At 41.8% G+C, this 25,336-nt stretch overlaps 3 protein-coding genes across 4 annotated transcripts; 2 read left to right on the top strand and 1 right to left on the bottom strand.

Moving 5' to 3' along the window:
- Positions 1-723: 723 nt before the first annotated feature.
- On the bottom strand, positions 724-3,887 carry fabp3 (fatty acid binding protein 3, muscle and heart). Its single transcript, XM_029513587.1, has 4 exons — positions 3,708-3,887; positions 2,141-2,313; positions 1,076-1,177; positions 724-981 (listed from the first exon to the last, which is right to left on the bottom strand). Exons 1-4 carry the CDS (start codon positions 3,778-3,780, stop codon positions 928-930), a joined length of 402 nt encoding a protein of 133 aa, XP_029369447.1. The 5' UTR covers positions 3,781-3,887; the 3' UTR covers positions 724-927.
- A 4,749-nt stretch (positions 3,888-8,636) lies between these two features.
- dclk3 (doublecortin-like kinase 3) lies at positions 8,637-18,052 on the top strand. Its single transcript, XM_029514826.1, has 10 exons — positions 8,637-8,700; positions 10,528-10,626; positions 11,224-11,432; positions 11,804-11,935; positions 12,110-12,356; positions 12,624-13,322; positions 14,832-14,960; positions 15,115-15,282; positions 15,397-15,591; positions 17,964-18,052. The coding sequence occupies exons 1-10, from the start codon at positions 8,637-8,639 to the stop codon at positions 18,050-18,052; spliced, it is 2,031 nt and encodes a 676-aa protein (XP_029370686.1).
- zftraf1 (zinc finger TRAF-type containing 1) lies at positions 17,662-24,861 on the top strand. Of its 2 annotated transcripts, XM_029514202.1 has the most exons (7): positions 17,662-18,171; positions 18,446-18,766; positions 19,919-20,013; positions 20,617-20,760; positions 21,908-22,119; positions 22,287-22,465; positions 22,745-22,957. In XM_029514202.1, exons 2-7 carry the CDS (start codon positions 18,479-18,481, stop codon positions 22,955-22,957), a joined length of 1,131 nt encoding a protein of 376 aa, XP_029370062.1. In that variant the 5' UTR covers positions 17,662-18,171; positions 18,446-18,478. The 2 variants fall into 2 exon arrangements, with proteins under 2 accessions (XP_029370062.1, XP_029370063.1); XM_029514203.1 differs by having other exon boundaries at positions 17,662-18,766; positions 22,745-24,861.
- Positions 24,862-25,336: the final 475 nt, after the last annotated feature.

Here is a 25,336-nt window from a genome sequence, read left to right as displayed (position 1 = left end):
CAAGGTTGGCTGACTTGTCCTATGGCTTTTCACCCCTTAACCTTGCCCCCACTTGGCAGCCTGTCACAAACACATGAAAGCAATCTACTGCAGGAGGGAATGATCTAAATTTGGAAAGAACATGGGCACCTTATGAACATGTGCGTGATAAAACAGTTCTTGTACACCTAGGGCTGGCTTTTACAAAATTTTCCCCCTAACTTAGCCAAGGCAAAGGCAGGAGACGCACACACACACACACCAAGAACTATATTTAACTTCTGTAAAACCAGCTGTGATGGAAACTTTGGTCATACTGTTAGGATCTATTTAGTCTGCTGTTATGGTGTACTACTAAACTCTTATTTGGTAAAGCCAGTTAAGGTTGGAGAGCTATCAGACTCCCTAGTCAGAAAGATTAGCTGAATTCATGACAGCAACTCGAACATTTATGGCATCGTTATGCTGACACACATTATTATTTAAAGTTAAATTTTCCTCAAGAATATTTGCTAATTTTTTGTATATCAACTGTTGTCTCAGTTTTGTAAACTTTATATCTAGTGATAAAACTCAAATACAACAAATTTTCCAATAGCATGGACTTATTTTTATTTTTAAGGTCGTAAAATTAAAATTTCTTCAAAGGTTTTTCCAGGTTTAACACAGGCACAATGTGTAACACTTTTAAAAAAGGAAAATTTGTAGACCTGGAACTTTTGAGTTGAAAAACACAACACACCATTGCAATCTACTGAGTGTTTCTTACAGGGGAAGGAACAAAAGTATAAAGAAAATAATGTCACAATCAGCAGCAATGTTGATACTGGATATACAGTATGAAGGGACATTGTAGGAAATCTGCAGCAACCGCATGCAGGGTCTGCTTGACCGGGGGAGATGAGGTGTTAAGGAGTTTGTGGTTCAGGGTTTAGATGATGTGGGCTTTTATGCTGCCTTCTCATAGCGACGTGTGCAAACAACTTGTCCCAGTGTAAGTGTCTGTGACAGAGAGAAAAGGATAGATAAGACAACAAGCACCCACACACACACGCACGCAGATGTTGACATATGCTTTTTGCACTTTTGCACTTACTAGTACGAGGGCATTTCCATTGACTTCCCTCACCAGACTGGTCTCTTTGCCGTCCCACCTCTGTATGTGCACCATCTTTCCATCCTCTATTGTTACAATGGACTGCAGACAACAACAGATAGTTAATACACACAGAGGAACTGGTTCTATTGACTGCTTGGATCATGAAAATTATTCATGTCCGGTTTTATTATGCTTACTTTTTTCGGCTTTACACCACTCTTTAAAGAGTCATTTTGTGGATAAAATTTTGAAATGCTGTGATAAACTTATTAAATTATGCATTGTTACACAGTAAATACCCAAACTATATAAAGTACTTCAAATTAGCTCCACCTCCACCAGCTAAACAAACAAGTTCAACATGATTTGTTAACCTATGTTGTTTCAGCTCAACAGGGAGTTGTTAAATGTAAAAATCACAAGGTGATGGTGAATGCGTAAACATTGTGTTGTAGCAACAAGAAGAGATGAGTCAAAGTGAGTCAATAAACTGACTGGTATGTAATTTGGTAAACATTTACCAACATTACCAACTGAAAACTTCTGGTCATACTTTAGCAGCAACACTTCTTACTATAATTAATTGTTTAAATGCAAATGTTATTCTTTTGTTGTGTCATTTTACCGTCAGTTTGAATCCATTTTGTTTTTTTGGGGGTTTTTTTTGGCATCAGACCAAGAAATAATCTGACTCATAATGAATAGAATTGACATTCTAGTTTATTAAAAACGAAACGCAGTCTGGTGAGTTTTCCTTCTCTGCAAACTCCCCATTCCTGTGACACTTTGCATATGAGCTCCAATCACCTTTGCAACTGTAAAACTTAACTGCAGTTCATCACCCTCAGACTACTACATTAATATAATGTGAATCTTTCTGGCACAATTTAGGGTCAAGTCATCTCCCATGACCCTTCTCTCTTACCTTTCTGACTACTCTCCTCATGTTTACAGGCTGTGACAAATCACACTGGTTTGTTGATTGCATTTTTTTTTTACTATTTTAAAAATGCTAGCCTCGAATATGTCAATATATGTATGAGGTGACCTTTGAACTCTCACCTTAACCTTCCTGTCATCAGCAGTGGTCTCATCAAACTCCTCCCCCAGTTTGAAGGAGAGCTCTGTGTTCTTAATAGTGCTCTGGGTCTTCACCGTCACCTTGTCCCCATCCACTGAGATAATGGTGGTGGGTTTGGTCAGGTTGCCCACCTTACGTGTGGCATAGCCCACACCTAAAAAAAAAAAAAAAAAAAAGAAAGGATAGTTAGTACCATAACTTTCTGGGAATGACAAGAACATTTTCAAACAGGACTTCCAGCATTCTGGAGGCTCTGAGGTTGTAAAGCTCAGTCAGTTGGGGTGTGGACGCAGGTGTACTCCAGGCTGACAGCTAAAATTACAGTCTTGTTTAAATTGGAAGCAAACTTAAATCCCAGTTGATGTTTAGTTTTGAGGGATGGACAGGTTAAATATTTGACCTGATGGCAGGGCTTTTATTGGAAATTCACACCAATTAATCACTTCAGTCAGTGTGATTCATCCTCTGAGGAGCATGAATAGAAATTCTAAAATTCATAGTCGATCAAGTTGTTCAGTCTGGTCCAATAAAGTGGTGGGGAAAAAAAAATAAAATCTGACATACGTTGCCATTTATATTTTTGACATGCTAAAGCACTGTTAAATATTTTCACACATGTACCCAATGCAGCAGCTGTAGAATTACTCTCTAGCTCTCCTTGATCTGTGATATTCCCCAATGAGTATTTGCCTACTGTCCAGACATGGAGCATGTTCTTCAAACACTACCAGGTCCCATTGACCTGACTGCTGTCTGGGCATGTTTGTGTGCAAATGATTACCTGCTTTAAGGGTATGTATATGAGTGTGTACAGGCACGTCTGTTTGCATATGCCTCATTAATCAAAAGGCATTGCGGTCAGAAGCTGAAAGGTTTCTGGTTTCTATGATGACTAAAATGGATCAGTCAATAGTAATATGTCTGACGCATACACACGAATAGTTTGCTGCATCCACCATGACTGTAAGTTTCCTGTCCCTTTAGCTCCCTGTCATCGGGGCCACCGCAATGTTCAAATCCTCCCACACCCTCACACAATGAACTGCTTTCAGCAGAGGTCACTGCATAATGCTCAAGTGTGTGTGTGTATGTGTGTGTGAGAAAGCGAGAGAGCTAGAGCTATTTGACATTCGGGGCTGTTCCCAGTTGGTTGGAGTCTCTAGGCCCCTCTAGAAGAGGGCCCCTCCCTTCTTTCAGCACTAAGGCCATGCGGTCAACGACTCTTCAACGTTTTCCTCCCCCAGTTCCCATCTTCAGGCTCTGTCTCTATTTCCCCACCATCACCACCACACCCCATACTTTTATTCTCCACCTGTCTCCCCTTCTCTGCACTTCCCCTTACACCCTGTGGTCACTGTACCTGAAACAAGCCCACACTTAAGGCGTTGATCTAAGCTACTGGCCCGTTTTTCACATTTGCTCACATGCAGCATTGGCACCATTGCATCCTCTCTTGTTTCACACGCATGCGCACATACTGATGCAGGCACATGCATATTAAAAAAAAAAACCGCGCTCACACACACACACACACACACGCACACTTACCAAGCTCCTTCATGTAATCATCAAATTTATCGCTCTCCTTGAGGTTCCAGGTGCCAACGAAAGCTTCGGCCATGTCTGCGGCGGTGAAGATATCTGAGTGGGAGAGTGTATGAGGGAGTGCGGAGGACAGAGAGAGGGACAGACTGAGGAAGAGAGAAGTTTAGTCAGCGGCTCATATGAGCTGAGCTCCTACTGGTGGATTTATACCGGCTGTTCCTGACGTCATCAGGCTGGGGGGGGCGCTGTTCTCGTTACAAAGACATAGACAACACTACACACTACACACACTATATGCACTTGTTTGGGACATAGGGAGCTTCCATGCAAATAACAGCTATTTGAATGTGAATTTGACTGTGAATTCTTTGCATCAACTTGTTTTGTGTTTTGGTGTTAAAATGAAGTTGAATCACAGATTGTTGTGAAAACAGGTTTTAACATTGAAGAGTGATCACACCAGTATTTAAATACGTTTTACATGCAAACAGGCTTTTGCAAATTTTTTCCAAGGAGACATATTTAAATGTGAATGTTTTGAAGGATCTGAGAGAGCCAGTAAAAGAAAAATCCCAGGCTTAAGAGAATAAAAGAGGTAAAGAAAAGAGGGGAGGAGGGGCTGATGAAACAAGCCCCCACTGTCAGAGACATGGAAGAGAGAAAAAACAGATAGAGCCTGAAGGGCCTGGGGGGTGGGGAATGATTGATTGTTTTGCACTGGGGTGGGGGCTGGAGGTTGAAAACAATGTGATGATAGTCCTCTGTCGTCCTCTGTGCCACCCCCGACCCCCATTGCTTCACTACATCACCCTTTAAATCAAATCAAATTAAATTTGATTTATACAGAGCCAAATAATAACAAAGTTACTTCAATGCACTTTGCATACAGAGCAGGTCTGAACCAAACTCTCTTGCTTTCAAATTGATGCCACTTGTACAGTACTGCACAGTATTTTGAACGAACTACACACAACACTGCTGATCCACACTACACACTCTAATTGTTGTTATGTTTTACTGTTGATTATTGAGTACAGCACATCGCTGTCTTTCTTTTTTCCCATTTATACAAACATTTTATTCTTTCCTTTATTATTGTTGATCGTGATTTCACGTGTTTTTTCACATGGTTGTGCAACTTTGACTGACCTCAACTTTCTCTGTCTGAACACAGAGGACTGCCAGAAGATAGTGGGTTTGTATGTATATATTGTGTGCACACTTGCAAACACAAATGCAAATGATGGTAGAGTAAGCTACAGTAGCTGTAGAGTGTGAAGATAAGGGCATTGGAAGGTTAGTGTGCTATTGCTTGCTTTGCACAAATACTAGGACAACTGTTTGTACAATCATTCCTCTGTGTTTCAGAAAGTGAGGAAATATTACAAGATGGATTTATGCAATATGTCTTAACTTACTGGGACAAACTTGATGGAGGAGTCCACATAATGTTGTCCCCTTAACACAATTAACACAACTATACTCAAAAACACACATCCGTCCTCAGCATGTCAGGTCAAATCAAAATCAGATCAGATTTATTTGCATAGCGCCAAACCATAAAAAAGTTACATCAAGGCACTTTACATATAGAGCAGCTCTAGACCAAACTCTTTTAACATTGATTTAAAGAGACCCAACAGATCCCCCAATGAGCAAGCACTTGGCAACAGTGGCAAGGAAAAACTTCCTTGATGATTTTCTTGGACCACAGGCCTGAACTATGCATGTATGCCCAACACTCAAAAATTTGGGAAACGCTGTTTCTAGTTGCCGCTCCAGTATGCACGAAGATCCCCGCAGTGCCCTCCTCCTGGTTGTCCAGCCTAATCTCCATGGGCAACCTCCATGGGATGTGTTAACTCGATGGTCGGTGTGAAATAGTGGGGGTTAAGTATAAGAAGACACAGTCTTCTTGCTGGAGCGCGTGTTGGCTCAGTGCACCTGTGACACAGCAGCCGGCTGTTTCCTCAGCTCAGCTCAACTCAACTGCTCAATGTTTTGTTTTTTTTTTTCAAAGTGATTTGCAAAAACTATAGCTTATGATCTGTTTATGAACCAACTCATTTGTTATTCTAAATAATTTAGTTAAAACACAAGTCTCTTTTAGTCTGTTGACATAAAATTGGATTTGAATTGGACTCAAAGGAATATCTGTTGCTGTATAACAGGGCACATATATAAAGGTAAAGTTATTGCACTCTATGCTGGGTGCAATGACTATGCAATCTTTGTCTTAAACTAAGTTAACAGGCTGCAGGCGATAGATTATTTAACAAGCATATTTAGTGCTTATGAGCCAAATATATTTGCCAAAGGGTGAGGCTATTATCTTAAAACAAACCCTTATCTAAATCTCAGCCTAATCCCCAAGAAGTATTTTGAAGATGTGCCCAACGTGCACATGCCAAAACCTGCCAAAAACCTCTGACAAGCTAAAATTCTAATCAGTTGCGCCAAAGATAGATACAGAAAAACATACACTGACACACACATAGAAACGAAGCAGCATTCATTCACAGGCACAAAAGTCTACTTATCATCTGCTTGTCTCTCTGTCTGATGAAATTCCTGAATCTGCAGATGGTCAGATGATCTCTTGAAGTTGTGTAATAACAAGCAGACATTAAAAAACCACTTGTTGTGACACACGCACACATTCAACACATAGTTGAATGTCTAACCCTGACCCTGCCGTTCAAACAGCCACAAAACTCTTAAGACTCTGTGTCTCTTAAGACACACACACACACACACACACACACACACACACACATACACAACATTCAAACAGCACGATCAGGGGAAAAAAAGTTCATGGGGATTGCTTGTTACATTACATCACACCAGGTTACGTACTCTGTCCAACTGCCCTTGTCCTCCATTGGCCCCCACATTTGCCTGTCTGTTACTGTGTCTAAACTGGAACATGCTTGTGTGTCGGTCCCACATTTGACATAAACAGGTGTGAAAGAGACACATGGAAGGGGAGAGAAGGGGAGAGAGAGGAGGTGAAAGGTTGAAGTTATATAGCCTTGGCCTGCAATATTTTTGCAAGTATGGTTCATTTGTGTGGATTTATATTTGCACTGATGGAAAAATTTCATACAGTGTAAGTCTCTAACATGTATGGTGAAAGCAAAAGCTAGGCTGAGCAAAACAATGCATGAAAAGGCTAAATAAGCACTATTAATCACACAAACGAATCTAGCTAGTAACCTAAGATTTGCTTTATTGAGTCTTCGTGGTGTTTGTTTTTGAGTTAGAGTCGCTTTACTTTCTACTGAGCTTTGAACTTTGAATGGTGTGTAAATCACAAAATCAATTATTTAGGCCAGTCTGCTGATGAGTGGAGCCATTAACAAGGCCCCATGCTGTTCAGACAGACTTTCTGCATCATATTAGGCTTTATTTTAGAAAACTTCAGCTAAGTAGGCATTTAAAATCAAATATAGACTAAGCTGATGGTTTGACTGGTGAATGGAGATGAATACCTGAACACACAAACCATCATGACCATAAACCATAAACCAAGAATGCTGATATTTCTTTCCTTCCTGATGCATCCATGTGTACCCGTGTGAATATTAGAACCAAATAAAATCTGGCCATCACCAGTCTCTCCTATAACACACTGTTGCATTTATCTGCACTCAACAGTAGCAAAATAAAGACTTCATCTCTTGAATGGGGGGATGAAAGCTTGGAAAGTATAGTTACTGATCATGAATCAAATAACAGCATGAATGGCAGCTTTTTAAACATGAAACACTTGCACCCTTTCACACCTTTTTAAGGCTTTATTGGTAACATACAGTAGTAGTAGTAGTAGTAGTTGTAGTCTAGTAGCAGTTGTTGGGATGTACTTGCAGTGCAAATGTGTGTGTGTTTTATTTCTACTCTGCAGATTGCCCTGCCATTGCATTCCTTCATTTGTCTAATGAATCCTCTTCTGATTGAGCAACAAATTGTGAGGTTATTTCAAGAACACTGAACTGTGACTGTCTTTCAGACTTCCTTCCTTCCTTTAATTTTAGGTAATAATCAGAAAGTTGTCAAAATGAAATGCCTATCAAACTGCTGCATGCTGCTCAGGAATATTGGGAAACAAAAGGTCATTGTGTCATGGCAAATTCGTGTGACTCATGTTTATCTAGCTGGACTGCTCTTCCAATGAACGACCCAACTTTATCCTCAGTCATTATGTCTAAGTTTCACTCTTAGGGCAACAGTAATGTAATGCAGATACACTTACTTCCTCTGCTGGCCAGACAGTGGTAGCGCACTCTGCGTACTATGTAGCAGCACTGGTGTGATATTGTTTGGCCAGTGGTGTGAAAGATACATGGCGACATGCATATTCCCAGAAACACATAGACAATACACCATGTATCACACAAAAGAAAACTTTGTATGCACTTATTTAACATGCTTAAAGTGCTTGTCGAGTTTTCATGACATCAGAGTCATGTTTAATGGAATAGATTTACCCACATTATATTTACTTTAGAATCATTACCTTGTTACTTCTTTCTTGTCTTATCCATGTCCATTGTCATGTCCATTTAATTGTTCCCTGTTTTTCTTGCTCCCCACTATTGCTCTGTGAGTGAGATGCATAAAAGCAATAAAATTTAAGGGAAGTTTGAGGTGGGAAATACTTTAATTATTGATTCACAGTTGTCAAGACACTTTGCATCGGAGAAAACATAACATTAAGTCTCAGTGGTGAGACCAGGATATGGAGCTGCTGTCAGAGTTGTTGCTTCCTGATCCAATACTAAAGGTATCCTTGGAAACAGTGCTATGGGGGGCAGCATATTAAAAGACCAACTGGACACTCAAACTGTGTGTGTGTGTTTGCATGTTTCAGTCTGTGTGTGTTTCGAGGGTGTTTTTCTATTCTAAGCATTGGATTCCATCAGTGAGGCTATGGTAACCACACTGGAGACTGCCAGTGTGCCCACCCCCACACCCTCCCACCCCACTCACCCTTGTCAGTACAATTTTTCACCATTACCTTCCACTCGCCATTGTGATCTGAAGATTTTGTGTGAGCCTTCATGGTTTTTTTTTTTCCATCATTGAGTATCCCATGAATACAATCAGAAAAGGTCTCTAACAACGACAAAGGTTTATAACATTGCCAGACTTGATTGGAGTCATGTCCTCTAATGTTTTTTAATGTATTGGTTTTTATCAATGTCAATAAGAGGTTTTAAGTTTCTGAAAACACTACTTCTTCAGGCTTCATGCTACCATAATTGTTAGACTTTAGATGAAGGGAATGAATAAATAAGCAGGCAAATGGATGGATGAAAAGTTAATGAACGAATAAAGCCCCCCTCTTCCCTCTTTGGGGGACAGCACAGCTAGTCAGCTCTGTAACTTACATAGTTGATTGACTACAGTTTTATTAAATCTTTCCCATTAATCCAAGCTTGGGACCGACACAAGCACTAGTTACAACTGGGGTTTGCTGGGGTTTGCAGCACTACCACTGAGCTACGACCATAGAAAGTAAAAGTAAAAGTAAAAGTGAATAAATAAAATAATTTGATCAAATGAAAATGATTTCACATTTAGACAGAGTCTTTAGACGGCTGGTAGAATAATACTGGTCTATTGGCCTAATTAAAATCTGGAGTTAACATTTTTCAGACCATGAGAAAGCTTTATGGTTTTTCTAACATCAAAACCTTTGCTTTTTTTTTTTTTTTTTCAGAAATCTACTAATAAAAACCAACCACTATTTTCATAGTACATTTCATAAGCTTTAGATGTACAGTTAACCCACTTACATATATATATACGACTTTCTAGTAAATGTATATGGAAATAAAGATCTGTAACTGTGCATTCCCTCTTGTGGAAAAATGGCCTCTGCATTCAGACCCAAACTTAAAACTAATTGTAATCATCAGTTAAATAATTTAAACAACAACGTCCACACAATATCTGGTAGCTTGTCTAACAATAACAGCTGCTGCTGTTTATTTAGCAGCTAAGAGGACTTTAATGCAGAGGGGTTGTGCACCCTTTCAGCAGAAAACACTCCTCACACTCTGAACTGTGCTCTTCAAAGTCACCCTTCACAAAATAGAGAGAAAAATCCGGTTGGATCCTTCAAAATAAAACCCTATTACTGCCTATCGCGGGGAATCATCGATCTTAGACATCGTTAATTGAAAAAGTGCATAAATAACAATATAAAGTAAATGCCAACCACTTTTTGAGTTAGAAAGGATGATGGGACATGACACACGTACCTCGTCGTAAAGTTATTCCACATGAGATTATCAATGTGATGGTGAAACCGCTCCGCTTCCGGTATTTTTCCCTCTTGACACGTGACGTATCCATGGCAACCGCTGTAGCTAGGCCATGTCCGGTAATCTAGTAGCGCATCCCGTTTTCTCTCCTGGAAACTGATAGCCAAGGACACGAGCTGCAGTTGGTGGAGGAATAAATGCAGACAAGAAAAACAACAACAACAACAACAACAACAATAATAACAGTCAGTGACTTTTTACTGGCAGGTGTGGTGTCTTAATTTGGAGAGTCATGACCCCCTCACAGAGAGCCCGTTATGGATGCGAAACAGCGCGTAATGCTAAATGGAGAGTGACAGGTGAGTTGATGGGCGGTCTGAATGTGTTTTACTCTCAGTTCAAATAATTCAAGACCGATATGAGTGTCAAGTCTTACTAATAATATGGCATATAGATCAGCCTTTAAGTTGGTAAGATTCACCCTGAGCGATCTGAGCTGTAAAATGATTAATATGTGAGATGTAATTAATGTAATAAGGATCTGTCCCCAGACGCAGGGGGTCACAGGGCCAATGAGAAAAGGCTGGTGTTGTTGAAGGATGTGGAGGTTTTCTGTGTCAACCAGGGGGCTCTCAATGGGTTTGGGACGTGTGATTGCTTTTGCTCACGCTGAGGTGGCCAATGGTGTCTTTTTGAACGAAGGGGGCCTTTGTCATGTTAGAGGAATAGGCTCTTGTGTCTCTGTCCGTTGTTCTACACCAGGAAAGATAACCCAAACAAAATCCCCACTGATTAGATGGATAACATCTCTTCAATTCCCTTAGCGGCAGAAAGTGAAACGTCAAAGATGCTTTTTGTCTCTAATGCTTCATTAATCATGCAGATTCAACTGAGCCCTAACCAGGTCAAGCAAGCCTTTGTGAGGTGGGTGTGTGTGTGAATGTGGGTTTTCATGACTTAAGGAAGTCTAAATAATTGAGTTGGCAGGGTAAAGCGTTGAGGAATCTCAAATGGCTATGGCACTCCATGTGATGGAAAACACTCAAATCTGATCAGACGGATTTGTTTTCACACAGATGCACTCTGACAAAGGATTAGGAACTGGTGTTGTGTTACTTATGAGTTTTGCTTTGTATACCAGTCTACAACAAACCCACCAATGTTGTGATCAGGTCAGTTTTCAATAAACCAGCTCTTGTTGAGTGTCTTTGATTTTCCACCTGTGTCCCCCTCTCTCCCTGCTTCAGGTCCTCCAAATATCCAATCCCTGAAGCGTCCTGGTGGGATACACCAACTATGGCCCATTCATCCACAGCCAATGAGACCGGCCCACAGGTCCCACTGCCTACCTCCTCCTCACCTTCCTCTTGTCCACACCCGTTATGCAGAGGAGAGCGCCGAGCGGCCCCATCTTGTCACCATTGTCCGCCCCGGTGGTCAGACTACACTGCGGAAGGTAAAATCAGAATTTACATCATAAATGGTTCTTAAATAATTTACTAATGAGTTAGATTAAATTATCAGAAATATGGAAGTTTTGAATGATGGATGCTTTGCAATTGAAAAGGCTAACAGACTCTATCAGTAAAATTTGATACCTGTATCAATTTCAGTAAACACAGAATAAAGAAGTTTAGATTTTGGGGCAAAATGCAAATTTTCTTAATGAAACTATAGTTTGAAGGAGACTAGAATGTATATTAGTCATTAATAAATCCATTAAATACAACTTATACACCCCTTCTGAAGGGTTTCATATTAAAATGGCACTGAGTTGCCAAAGCATATACACTAAGAATTTCCTAACTGTCTTTTTTGCATCTCTAGGTAACAGTATTGCTGAATCGAAGGGGTGTGGTGTCCTTCGAGCAACTGCTATTGGATATTTCTGAGGCATTGGGGTTTCCTCGATGGAACAAAGCCAGAGTCACACGCCTGTACACAACCCACGCAAGAGAGGTGAGGCCTTAACCTACTCTCTGATTGCAGTTCTTTTCACGCTGAACAGGGAAATCCCATTCAATAGGCCTCAAAATCAGGCCTCAGCTCAAACCCTTGTGAAACCTTGTTTTTTTGCTTCACATCATGTCCCCACGCCCGACTTTGTAATTTTTTCAAATTCTATTTTCATAGGTGAAAGGTGTATGTGACTTCTTCCAAGGTGAAGTGGCCTTTTTGGCTCTGGGTAAGGCTCGTCCAGAGCTCAATAGCGTGCAGGAAGCTCTGGAAGAGCTGTTTCCAGAACATCCCAATTACCAAGCTGATGCACTGCGGGTCTGGAAGAAACGACTTTGCCCAGTACCAGATAAAAATGCTAAAGCTGACAGTGGATACAGCGATGGGGCTGATAGCAGCAAGACTAACAAAGGGGTGTCCCAGGGTGAACAAATGCATGTCCAAAATCATACAAATACAAACAAACTTTACCATACAGATTCACAGCACCTGGAAAATGATAACCCAGTAGTTCAGAAGTCTCATAAAAAAAGTTGCAGAAAACTGACTCACCTTCCCAACCACCTGCAGAGACTACATGTGAAGGGCGGGGTCAGAGAAAGACAGCCTTCTGCCATTGGGCTGTTTAATCATGAAGAGTGTCTTAGAGAAGAAGAAATTAAATCTCCTACACTGTGTGAAAAGTGTTCAGCAATGAGAACCAGGCCTCAGGCTCCAGAACGGATCAATCCCCTTTCCAGGAGAGTCCCACTTCCTCCTGTGTCGAAAAAGCAGAAAGGTAGTCCTCATACAGAACAAGAGGTGAGGGAACTGGATGTTCCTGTCAGCACCCCACCTGCTGAACCAGTCTGCAGGAATGACAAGAAGAATATTTCACAGTTACAACTTTTAAAGCCGCTTCCAGAAGTGGCTGCATTACAGAAAGATGTACAGCAGGGCACGAACTTTGACCTTCCTTTAGACGGCAGTGAGGTCACCCTGTCCGATATTGAGCGTTGCTATGACATAGGACGTGTCATTGGCGATGGAAACTTTGCCATGGTGCGTGAGTGCTGTCGTCGTGACAATGGGCAAACATTCGCCATAAAGATAGTTGAACGCTCAAAACTGATTGGTCGAGAGCACATGATGCAGAATGAGCTGAGCCTTCTGGGTAGCCTGTGTCACCCTCGTATAGTGCGGCTAGTGGCATACCACCACACACATACTCACTCCTACCTGGTGATGGAGCTGGTGAGTGGGGGTGATCTGTTTGAGGCCATCAGTGAGAGAGGAAAGTTTCCAGAAGCAGATGCAGGACTGATGGTGTCAGACATGAGTGAAGCACTAAATTACATCCACTGCAAGAGCATCGTCCACCGAGACCTCAAACCAGAAAACCTGCTGGTGGGTATCAGGGTTAGTGAGAAAGGAGTAGGGACTAAAAATGTGACAGTGAGATTATGTTGCTTTAAAATTGTTATTCCATTGTTTACTGTTTAGATCAACGGCATGCTTTTCTGTCTGCCAGTGTCTCTTTTTTGTCATCACCAGAGGGAGCCATACAACAACATCTAGAATTCTTCACATTGTGGCATTACAATGTTTTAAAACAAGATGATTTGTAATCAATTTATTACAATGTTTCATGTGATATGATGAAGAAATAATAGTATAAGTAAGTCCTGTGCCAGTTTATAGCATAGAGCACCAACTTGTTCACAGATCACACATGAACAGATTTACCCTTGACAACAGTTTTGCAAGGCTGAGCACTGAGAAACAGATGCCCTTGGGGTTTTCACAAGGGTGACACAAGGGTCAACTGTGTGATGTTGATTGGGGCTACCTGACAAATGCAATGCCTGTGTTTGCCCTCACAGCACTCAGGATGAGGGAAAATGGAGGCTGGAATGGTTATGGGTGGAGCATGAAGTAAAGACAAAACAAAATACAACTCTTTTCCTTGAATTGATATTCCACTAATAACTAAACATAGAAGAAAAATGTATTAATTCATTAATTAATTTGAATCACTTTGCACATATTAATGGCTTTCAGCCCTAACTCAAAACTATTAAAACTGTCACAGACTGCTGTCACAATTACACAGAGAAGAAAGTCTATTTATTTCAGGTTATGATGATGATGTTGAGTAATATTAATTATTTTGTTGACAGAACCATACTGTGATATTCATTCATTCATTTTCAACCACTTATCCATTTCCGGGTCGTGGGGGCGCTGGAGCCAATCCCAGCTCACATTAGGCGAGGGCAGGGTACACCCTGGACCGGTCGCCAGTCAATTGCAGGGACAGCACACAGAGACAATCAGAGATGAACAACCACTCACACTCAGACCTATGAACAATTTATAGTCACCAATTAACCTAAACATGATGTCTTTGGATGGTGGGAGGAAGCCAGAGTATCTGGAGGAAACCCACGCAAGCACGACAAGAACATATAAAATCAGCACAGAGACGCCCCAGGCCCGGGAACTGAACCTGCAACCTTCTTGTTGTGGGCCAACTTGCTCCCCTGCTGCCCCATACCATGACATGGAATAAACTAACCAATTTTTTACCTATTTTCAGGGGATAACAGTGAGTGTATTTTTAGCTATCTTTTCCTTATCTAATGCCAACTTTGCCAAATTTATATACCTGGTATGTCTAGTTCGATTAACATTTCACAAAACAATAAAAGATTGAAGTAAATGTGAGGACACTATTATGAGTTGGTGATATAAAGTAAAGTAAGTATTTGGGGTATTCACAGGAAAATCTCCATAGCAAGTTTTTCAGTATGTGTGAAACTTAGTTGGAGTTTGAAATTTTAAATATATTCTCAACTCTGCCTCCTCACCTGACTCTGTGTCTGTGTGTACCTTGTTTTTCATGTCCTCTCTCAGATAGAGCATGTGGCAGCTGACATCTGTAGGCTGAAGCTTGGAGACTTTGGGCTTGCCATGGTTGTGACTGAACCAGTCTTCACCATATGTGGGACACCCACATATGTAGCCCCAGAAATTCTCTGTGAGACAGGTCACTGGTGTTTTCTGCAGTATCAAACATTACTTTCAGTTATACATTCAAATGCATTTTTATCACAAATATGGCTGATTTATCCTTTGTCACTTCAGTATCTGTCTTTGTAGATTTTTTAACTGGATAATACTTTTTATGATCTATTCAACAGGTTATGGTGTAGCAGTCGATGTATGGGCTCTGGGTGTTATTCTCTATATACTGCTCTGTGGCTTCCCCCCATTTCTCAGTCGGGATCGAGACCAGGAAGAGTTATTCCAGCTAATAAAACAGGGACAGATCAACTTCCTGTCCCCCTACTGGGACCCCATTTCAGAGGGTGAGAAATATAAAATTATAAAATACGTTGGTCCAAAAATTTATGTACTTACAAACATCCACACATCAATGTACAATCCATTTTGTATGCTAATTTATGTGTGTGTGTACGCAGAGGCCAGAGGCCTTGTCAGAGCTCTACTTCAGCCAGATCCCACAGTGAGGCTGACAGCAGAGCAGACCCTGCTGCACCCCTGGGTGAAGGCTATGGCTTCAAACTGCAGGCAGAGGATGCTCATAGACAAAACACAGAGGATCACATCAGACTATAAAGTGGAAGCACACCAAGTGCAGGGTCCAGCTCAGACCGGTACAGCAGGAATAATGGCAGACACAAAACCGAGCAGTGAGGGAGAAATCACAGTAAAAGAGTTCAATGGAACACCTGAGAAACACACTGAGATGAACACAAGCAGAGAGAAAGATGAGGATGAACCACCACAGCACCAGTCAGCGCAGACAGAAACAGTTCATACAGTATATACCCAAATCAAAGTGAGCACAACTTCAGCAGACACACCTGGGCAAAATAAATTGGAGTCTGGTTCACCCAACAGGGAGCCCAACTGTAAAAAAATACAAGATGTGGGTCCTGAGCTGTCAAAAGCAGCAGACTGGGAACTCAATCAGCTCGATGCCACCAAACCTCAAACTCAACTTCCATCCCAGAGTAAGACAAAGTCCAAACAAAACAGCCAACAGCGGTCACCTGCGGATTCACCACCTTTCAACCAATACAGCTGAACGAAGCACAGCAAGTCATTCAAATCAACACCATCTATCTTCCAACTCGTTCTCATCTCACTCTCCACCAGCAGAACCACAAAAGCTGGTTCACACCGCATCATCCATTAACCTAAACACTCCTGCCCTCACTATCAATTGTCTGTTTAAATCTGATTAGATTGAAGTCATCACTTTCATCGCTCTGGACAGTACCACCCACTTCTTAGCAGCTGAATCCTCTGATGACGCACAGATGATGTACTGTTCTAAGGACTGAACAGTAACTGATAGATGGGGGGATGATGCATCTCATAAATGTGTGTAATCCATTTATCCCATAATCATTAATTGATCATGAGATGTTGCGTAATGACCAATGTGTGTTACACTCAATGATTGTATGACGGGAATAGCAAAGTTTTTAGACTCTTGGATTACTATGTTGAAATTAGCTGCAGGGTCAATCAAATAGGACACAATTCAGATTTAAACTAATTTTCTACGTTTTCAAAGTTTGTCTTTGTCCTTGAAGTTGTGATGTATAAATTGAGAGATAATTTTCATATTTTTTTTGCTTTTGTTCACCATCTGTTTTTTCTGACATTATTACCCTTGAGGATGTGTTACGTTAACATGTCTAGTCATAGTTATTTTTGATTGCGTTTATGTGGCACTTACCTATTCTCCAAGAAGCCCATTCCTAGAAATTTGTCTTAGGATAATTTTTCAACGTTTGTTAACCTGATTTATAAACTAAAAAAATCTTTACCACGAGCTTTTTATTTTTTTTTTTAAAGTTCTTGAATTGTCTCTTTGTATTACTGTGTTCATTTTGTAATGGGCCGTGACACATAGCTGCTTACGCGGAATAATTACAAAGTTGTGTCATCTAGAACAACTAGAACATTTGAAGTCTGTGGAAATGACATGTGGTAACATCAAATGGCTAATAACTGGAGCCACCCAGCATTCAAGACCCAGCGTACGACCACATAGATCTCCTTGGTAAACTGTGTGTGCATAGTTGAGGGGGATATGGCACCCTTGCCATTCCACACAAACCAAATAAGGCATATCTGTCTATCCAATAGGAGTGGTTAGTCCTGTCCCTCCCGATTACCGACAGCTGAAACTCTGACATCCTGCCCCGCCTCGCCCCAAGTACACTCTCACAACCCCCAGTCATGTACACACAGGCACCCCTCCCAGTCCTTGGGGCTGCTAAGCCACAAATCTGGGCCACTGAGGGGATGAAAACGCTTACAGATGCTTCTGACCTAGGACAGCAAAGGCTTTCTTCGATCACCCGACTTGTTCTTTATTATGTATGCATCCTCAACATAAACAAGTTTCTTACAACCAGTTGCATCACTTTTATGAAGAAACAGGCTGATTTTGTCATAAAGTTTGTTTGAAAGTTATCACATAGTACTATCAGCGTTATTAACCTGTTATAATACGCACATTTTACTCATAAGTGTTGGAAAGGTATGAAGGATGCGTCGTTTTGGTGGACTATCTAAAATTTGTCGCATATCAGGTTTTGGTCACCTTTCAAGTCCTGCCATACTCTGACCCGCAGGTGCTCACTACGCATGCGCCTTTAAAAACTCTTTAAATACCCCAAGTCATCTGCCACAACAAAACACTTCGCTGTCAGCCAATTCAGAGCTGTACACAAGTAGTTACAGGCACACACAGGCCGCCTCAGATTCAGGAAAAAATATTTACTTTTAAACACGGTACTTCTATTATCAGGCACGATCGAGAAACTGCCCGAGTAATAACGAATTTGACCCGGGAGTCGTTGAGGCTGTGCAGGGTGAAGTCGGGGGAGACGGACAGGAAAAAAAAAAAAAAAAACAAAGATGGCTGTGTAGCCAGAGAGACGAGTCCCAACAGAAGTGTCTCTAGCCGCGGCTTTGATCACCGACAGCTCCCGTGAACCGTGTGGAGGGTCGGTCGGTACCGGAGCGGGGACGGTAGACGGCAGCCGAGCAGGGCCGCCGGTGCACATCGCTGTAAGCGGCTGTCATTGCGAGTAACGGCGTCGAGAGCACAACAACAGCTGAGGGAGCCGAGTTGTTTTTGTTCTGCCTGGGCAAAGGGAGAGGACTGCTGTGTTTTTGTCAACCTAGCTAGCACATAGTCTGCTAGCTTCACTGTAAGTCAACAAAACTAGTCAACATTTAATCTAGTCGCAGTTCGATTTTGCACATGATCTCGTTATTACACAATCATCGGCTTTATACGTTTTCCGGTTCCGAAGTGTTGGTGGCTTTAATCTGAAGTTAGCCCGCAGTCCTCTCTGACAGCCTGCTCCGTAGCGTTAGCCCGGCTAACGTTAGCTCGCTGTCAGCTGACCGTTAGCCTGACAGGTTGGGAGCTAGTTCCCGAGCTAACCTGCTAATATTTCGGCTTCACCCCGGTGGCGGCAGGTACATCTCAGACATTTCTAGACAGTCATCGCCATGTCTTCAATGGAAGAGAGAGACGTGGGCGTTGCGGCCGCCCCTGGCTCCTCCTCGGCCGGCCTGGGGGCCGGGGCCGTGGGGGCGGCAGTTGAGGCTGTGGCCGGGGTCGCTGCCATGCAGGAGGAGGTCGGGATACGACGAGATGGGCCCGAGCCTGACGCAGACGAGCCACCCAAGAAGAGGGTGAAAATGCCCGAGGGAGAGTCAGGAAAGCTGGAGGAGAGACTGTACTCAGTGCTGTGCTGCACCGTGTGCCTAGACTTGCCCAAGGCGTCTGTATACCAGGTAAACATGGTGTCAATCATAAAACTTCCCCCTCATAACTCCTAAAAGCTGCCGTCAAACATCAGCAAACCAGCTGGAGCTCCTACTAGAAGACCCCCATGTATCCCAAACCTGATCCCCACCGTCAACCTGTTGAATGTGTTGGTCAGCTCCATTTATTTTTAGTCATACTAAACCCAACACAGGCCCCAAGTGTCTTTACTGCAAATTGAGCCGTGAGGCAGGGACCAGACACACCCAGGCCCCGTGGTCAACCGTGCAGGCTCAAGTTCACAACATTTTACTGTGACTTCTCCTCAAATAACCCCATCAGCAAAAGCCACAACCCAGCCCCCCACTCCCAGAACTCAAACATCCACAATTCAGCAAATATCCAAATTTTAATTATATATTTCCCTCACCTTCAAACCACCCCATTATTCCCCATGCTGGGCTCAAACTGGTCTCTTCGATGTCAAATGAACACATTTGTAATTACTGATTGTTAAGTTAGTCTAAACATTTACATCCCCTGATGTGTCATGCAGAACACATATTCTAAAGTTATTTAACATTAATCAACAATACACTGCAAACTCCATAAACAATGTTTTCCCCCTGCATTCATATATAAAATATATTGATCAAGATAAGTATAACCAATAAATATATTAAATGCTCTTAATTTGTGTATCCCACAGAACTGGGCCGAAACTACACACTTCCAGATCTCTCGCCTCTATAAAAGTTCTTTGTACATTTTAACATTTTCAAGGGTTGCTCTACTACTGTGCAATGACTTAAGGCAATCCATTGCAATAATTTAGCTGTACTTACACACACACACACACACACACACACACACACACACACACAAAAACTAAATATGTCTAGCTTTATCAGAAGTTGTCTAATGGTATTTCCCCAAAATTATGTTATTTGGATTTGAATTTGGTCCAGAAATAGTTTCTAGTTTCTATTTTCAAGAAGTCCTAAATAATAACAGATTATACAGATATTTTATCATTAGGTTTAACAAGTGGAATTTAAAACAATTTCCAATTTTCCAATAACATTTTTTTGTAGTTTGCTTAGTCCTCAGCCAATGGTCCCTATTTTTCTAATAACTTGTCATTTTGTTTCAATGACTGTTCAACCTTTTTTTCCATCCAGTGTACCAATGGACATCTGATGTGTGCAGGCTGTTTCATTCACCTTCTGGCTGATTCTCGTCTCAAAGAGGAACAGGCCACATGTCCCAACTGCAGGTAAACCTACTTCACCTTAGACATGAGTATCAATTCAGTCCAAGTCAGGAGCAGCTGGGTACCCAAGTTCGTAATTGTAGGCAGATAAACATCACTGTGCATTGTCATATATTCCTTGAATTTAATGTTGTTAATATTTTGGTTATATGCAAACACTTCTAGAAAAGAATGTTACAAAGCTGCACTGTCAACACAGTGACATCAGACTAGGGTTTGAAATCACATACACAATATTTTATTAAGTACTTTTATGCATAGGACCTATGCAGTGCTAATACCATGTCAATTATTCATTAAAATTTTAATGATAATAGGAATGCTAATTATTTAAGTGGTCTTACCTAATGCCTTTAATTGCGCTCCAAATGATTTTCCAAAAACACTTTTGCACTTAAAATTATGAAAGGGCACAGGAATAATAACTTTTGTCCAACTATGCATATTGGAATTACCACCAACAATTGGCAAAAACATAATATAACTTTCTGCTGTGCAGACAGCTTCTTGTGGTTGTGTATTGTTCACAGACTTGTATGAACATACTGTGCATGCCACAAATACAATGTATGCCATTGCACTGAGGAATGAATCTGTGTTGTGTAGGTGTGAGATCAGCAAGAACCTGTGCTGCAGGAACCTTGCTGTGGAGAAGGCTGTCAGTGAGCTGCCGACAGAATGTACCTTCTGCCTAAAACAGTTCCCCCGCTCCAGCTTAGAGAGACACCAGAAAGAGGAGTGTCAAGACAGGTATACACCACACCGCACTACACAGTACACACCACACACAGACACACACACTCACAGCCTAACTCACTTATAAGATAGAAATGTTTTTCCAACAAAAGTAATCTACTGCAGTTTTATTTACATCATAATCACATCACAATGAAAAGTATCTAAAAATGAGTTCAATTTAATTTCCCATAAAGGTACAAAATGTAATTTGATAGCTATAAACACTCCACATGAACTGAAAAAAGGGAGAGACAGAAATGTGTGAAAGCTGTGTGAGTAGTGTGATTTCTAGGTGTGTGCGCTTTAACTGGGCTCATTAGCTGGTCACATGGGGTTCATTTGGGGAAGAAAGGGGAGCGTGTGACTTCTGCAGATGAGAAACAGCTGATGGGATTATAGACTGTGTATTTGTTGCGTGTGATGCTCGGGCTGTTTGAATTTGCATCCAAAAAAAGAAAAATCCTATGGGGTTGTTGCTGTGGCAACCAGTGACCCTGCTCAGGACAGCTGTCTCTGTGCTGGCGTTGCCATGACAACAGCCGTGGCAATCACCAGGTGTTTTTGGTCGGGTCAGATAGAGGAATGTGCTGGTCTCCTGCAAAGATCTGGCTTCCTCTGATATCATTATCTATAGGAATCTCAGCGTCACACCATGAGGCTGGAATAAATCTGAATAGGAAACTATTGTTAAAATGTAGAAATTACAGTCAGCAAAATTAGAGCCTGTTTAAATGACTGAGAGCAATATGTTCATCTTTTTAGCTACTGGGTAATATGTATAGGTGAAAAACATCAGTGTGGTTTTAATTATCCCTGGTTCATTATTGAAGCTAATTGGTACCTTTAACATCAATTTCACCCCACTTCACTGTAGTGAAATAGCAGCTCTTCATTCATAAACGTCTATATCTAGATTGTAATCAATGAGTCTATGAGGTGGTCTATGAGCGAACAGTTGTCATTATTGGAAAGTTAATTAACCTCCGTTCATAACCTAGTTTAATAAGGCCCTTTGATATTGTTGGTATCTTCCACTCAATGCTACAAAGTAGCACGTATTCCTCGCAAAGCTCCTCTGTGAGGCAACCAATTTCTACAAAGCAAAGTCTTTCCTTCCTCAAGTTTGTCTGTTAACTCACATTTTACATTATGTTGCCAGGGTGACGCAGTGTAAGTACAAGAGGATCGGTTGCCCTTGGCAAGGTCCCTTCCACGAGCTGCCAGCACATGAGGGCGAGTGTTCCCATCCCACTAAGACTGGTACAGAGCTGATGGGAATCCTGGGAGAGATGGACCAGAGCCACCGCAGAGACATGCAGCTCTACAACAGCATCTTTAGCCTGCTGTGCTATGAAAAGATTGGCTTTACAGGTACATACATAAACACAACAGAGAGCAGAAGCATGATCATGAACTTAAAGAGATTACTAGAAAAAGCGGTGACATGATTTCTTTAGCCTCCTTCATCTTTACCACTCTTTCTCTTCCACATATGACCTGTTTCCCTGTTTCATAAATTTGTCCACCTGCCAATCCAGAGGTACAGTTCAGGCCGTACCGCACCGATGATTTCATCACTCGGCTGTACTATGAAACGCCACGCTTCACTGTTCTCAACCAGACATGGGTGCTGAAGGCTCGTGTTAACGACTCAGAACGCAACCCGAACCTCTCCTGCAAGCGCACACTCTCCTTCCAGCTCATCCTCAAGAGCAAGGTACTTACATCGTCCTGTCTGTCTGTGTTTCAGTACTCTGGATCCATTCCAGAACCCCTGTAGTGACCAGAATGGAGAGCTCAGATTTGATGCCATGCAAGTTGTGCCAAGAGTTCCCGCTTATAAAACCTGAATAGCAGTAACATCGAAGATAATGTTGATTAAAATTTTAATGTCACTCTTTACAAAACTTTGGTATTCGTGTTAAATATCCAGTATGTGTCCAGCTCTGTACTGAGTAGATGCTTTACCTGATACATTGTGTGTCTGAATGTGCAGGTGAATTCAGCCCTTGAATGCTCCTTCCTGCTGCTGAAGGGGCCATATGACGACGTGCGGATCAAGCCCGTCATCCACCATCACTCCTTCAGCAATGATGCCAATGAGACCGACTATGTCCCTCTGCCCATCTCCGACTCGGTGGAGTGCAACAAACTGCTGGCCGCCAAAAACATCAACCTGCGCTTGTTCATCTTCCAAGTCCAAAAATAAAGAGTGAGGGAAGAAGAAGGGGTGGAGGAAGAGGAGGAAGATGATGGAAAAGACGAGGAAGAAGGGTGATGGAGGATGAGGGGCCTAAGAGGGAGCTGATGTGATGAAGATTAAAGAGAGACACCACTGAACCACTGATACCTCTTAACACAAATACACACATATACTCACACACAGACACACAATCACACAGGGTACACACACCAACACACACCCACCCACACCCACACACACACACACCACTAATTACACTTACCTCCTTTTACAAGATAGTGAGACCCCTTGCTCGGGGAAGCTGTGAGTTGCTATGGAGATGGGTGGGCATTGATATGGGATGGAGGGGTGGGGTGAAACCTGCGACAGCACAGGTGAGGGATGGTGGGGACAGCGAGTGGTAAAGGGGGTTTGTGAGATGGTTGGTGTGCACCTGAGGGGGCTATGTCAGGCTATGTTTGACCTTTAACTCCTACCAAAGGTAACACACACACACACACACCAACCAAAGCAGGATTTCCTGGGTGCGTTTGTTGCGTGCATGCGTGTATGAGTTTGTGTGTGAGAGTGACAGAAAGAGGGTTACTGGCAAACCCTGGGGTGGAGCCCACACTGCTTGCATGTTCAAATATCACGTGATAATGTGAAAATAGAGCGTCTTACTCTACTGAGCTGTTCTTTGGACACATGAAGGGATGTTGAAGGCATGAGTGATTGAGTGTGTGTGTGTGTGTGTGTGTGTGTGTGTGTATTTTTCCACTCCCTAAACACAGTTTTGTCACCAATTTCCTTCTGCTTTGGCAGATCTTTCCCTTTTGTGTCTCAGACTTGCCAGAACAGATTAAGGACATCACCCCTACTTTAACTCTCCTTTACCTTTAAGCAAGAGGAGAGATGGCCTGGCTGCATGCATATTTTAGTTCTTGGACTTATTCCTCCAGCTGTGGTTATATTTAACCTTCAACACTGCTATCATTTTTATTCCTTTTAACCCTAAATATTTAAGTACCTGTGAACTTTTTTTCTCTTAGGTGGGATTTTAGCATGTGAGCAGTTGGCTCTGTGTATGTGTGTGTGTGTGCGTATGTGTGAACAGATCATAACTGTGAGATTCCTGTCAGCATGTCCTGAGGTGAAGCAGGCTATGATCATTAAATTACACAACCAGCCAGAGTGGATTACCAACTGATCATCAGGGGCCCCAGGTTCACAGCTTGTAATGGAAGTTTTAGGACTGCTACTACTTTGGTTATTGACTGGCTTTCTCAGTTAATCATTTTTTGTAAGAGATTACCCTTCATTAGTTTTTTTGTCCGTCCACAGCAGTAAATCATTGTGTTTAAAGAGCATTTTCGTCTAAAAGTGACTGAAATTATTAACTGTTTGTCAAAATATGTGCTAGTTGACTTTCCCTGATCCGTAATTGTTATTTGATTTATTGGAAATGTTTCAAAATTTGCCCTACAGGACCTGATCAACATCATGATTTAATATTACGGTTGTGTGTTAAAAGTTCCCTCACTTTTATATTTTACTCACATGGTGTATTTTCCTTCATAAAAAAAAATCTCCAAAGATGTTCAGAAAAGGTAATTACAGTCACTGAATATATCATTTTCTGCCATTATGTCACCTGGTCAGTCAATAACACAATACTTTTTGGTCCTCAATTTTAGGAATTAGAAGCTTTCATCCAAAATGCATTTTCCTAAACAAAGCGGTTTGATTTAAATTATCACACTTTTTGCAGCCCATAACAAACCTGAACACAATGAGCCCAACAATACAATTTCTTCCTGACCAAGATAATGCAGCCATGGAGCACTTCAACAGGACTGTTTTGGAAGCTCAGACCTTGGATAGTGACGGGTTGTGTGTGTGTGTGTGTGTGTGTGTGTGTGTGAGTGGTGAGTGTGGCGGGGGCGGGGCGGGGCGGGGTGGGGGGTTATCTTACCACAGTGACATATTAGTGTTAGACTTTCTTGAATGAGAACAAGAAGATGTTACTTAAGTAGATTCTACTGTAAAGCAGATAGATCTCTCTCCTCCTGACCTCTACTTCCTGTGTTTCTGTGTTTTAATGCTTCGTCTCTATGCCAGTGGACTCACTCATCTCACTACGGCTGTACATGTGCCTTTTATTAAAGATCATGGAACCTGCACTGCTGCTCATGCCTTTGTCTGTGTGTCTGACTATGGAAAGGACAAAAATAGAGCTGGCTTTGTGAAACCGTTGGTTGGTATAAATTATGCATTCAGTACTGCAGTTATGAAATCCAAATTTAATTTTAAAGCTTTGTGTGGATGATGGATATGTTTCATTTAATTTGATGGGGAGAATATGAATCAGTTTCAGTGCAAAATGAATTACCCACCATCAGAACA

This window comes from Echeneis naucrates, chromosome 11 (assembly GCF_900963305.1).
Source record: "Echeneis naucrates chromosome 11, fEcheNa1.1, whole genome shotgun sequence".
NCBI classification, from domain to species: Eukaryota; Metazoa; Chordata; class Actinopteri; order Carangiformes; family Echeneidae; genus Echeneis; species Echeneis naucrates.
This window is presented reverse-complemented; position numbering and strand designations above follow the sequence as displayed.

Bases quoted from the DNA above. Each gene is read 5' to 3' on its own strand.
- fabp3 (XM_029513587.1), bottom strand. From the start codon at position 3,780: ATGGCCGAAGCTTTCGTTGGCACCTGGAACCTCAAGGAGAGCGATAAA. The intron at 2,314-3,707 runs GTAAGTGTGCGT...TTTTTTTTTTAG, and splicing joins TGATTACATGAAGGAGCTTG to GTGTGGGCTATGCCACACGT. The intron at 1,178-2,140 runs GTGAGAGTTCAA...TGTTGTCTGCAG, and splicing joins CTGATGACAGGAAGGTTAAG to TCCATTGTAACAATAGAGGA.
- dclk3 (XM_029514826.1), top strand. From the start codon at position 8,637: ATGGTAACCACACTGGAGACTGCCAGTGTGCCCACCCCCACACCCTCC. The intron at 13,323-14,831 runs GTATCAGGGTTA...TCTCTCAGATAG, and splicing joins ACCAGAAAACCTGCTGGTGG to AGCATGTGGCAGCTGACATC. The intron at 14,961-15,114 runs GTCACTGGTGTT...TCTATTCAACAG, and splicing joins AGAAATTCTCTGTGAGACAG to GTTATGGTGTAGCAGTCGAT.
- zftraf1 (XM_029514203.1), top strand. From the start codon at position 18,479: ATGTCTTCAATGGAAGAGAGAGACGTGGGCGTTGCGGCCGCCCCTGGC. The intron at 20,761-21,907 runs GTATACACCACA...TTATGTTGCCAG, and splicing joins AAAGAGGAGTGTCAAGACAG to GGTGACGCAGTGTAAGTACA. The intron at 22,466-22,744 runs GTACTTACATCG...CTGAATGTGCAG, and splicing joins AGCTCATCCTCAAGAGCAAG to GTGAATTCAGCCCTTGAATG.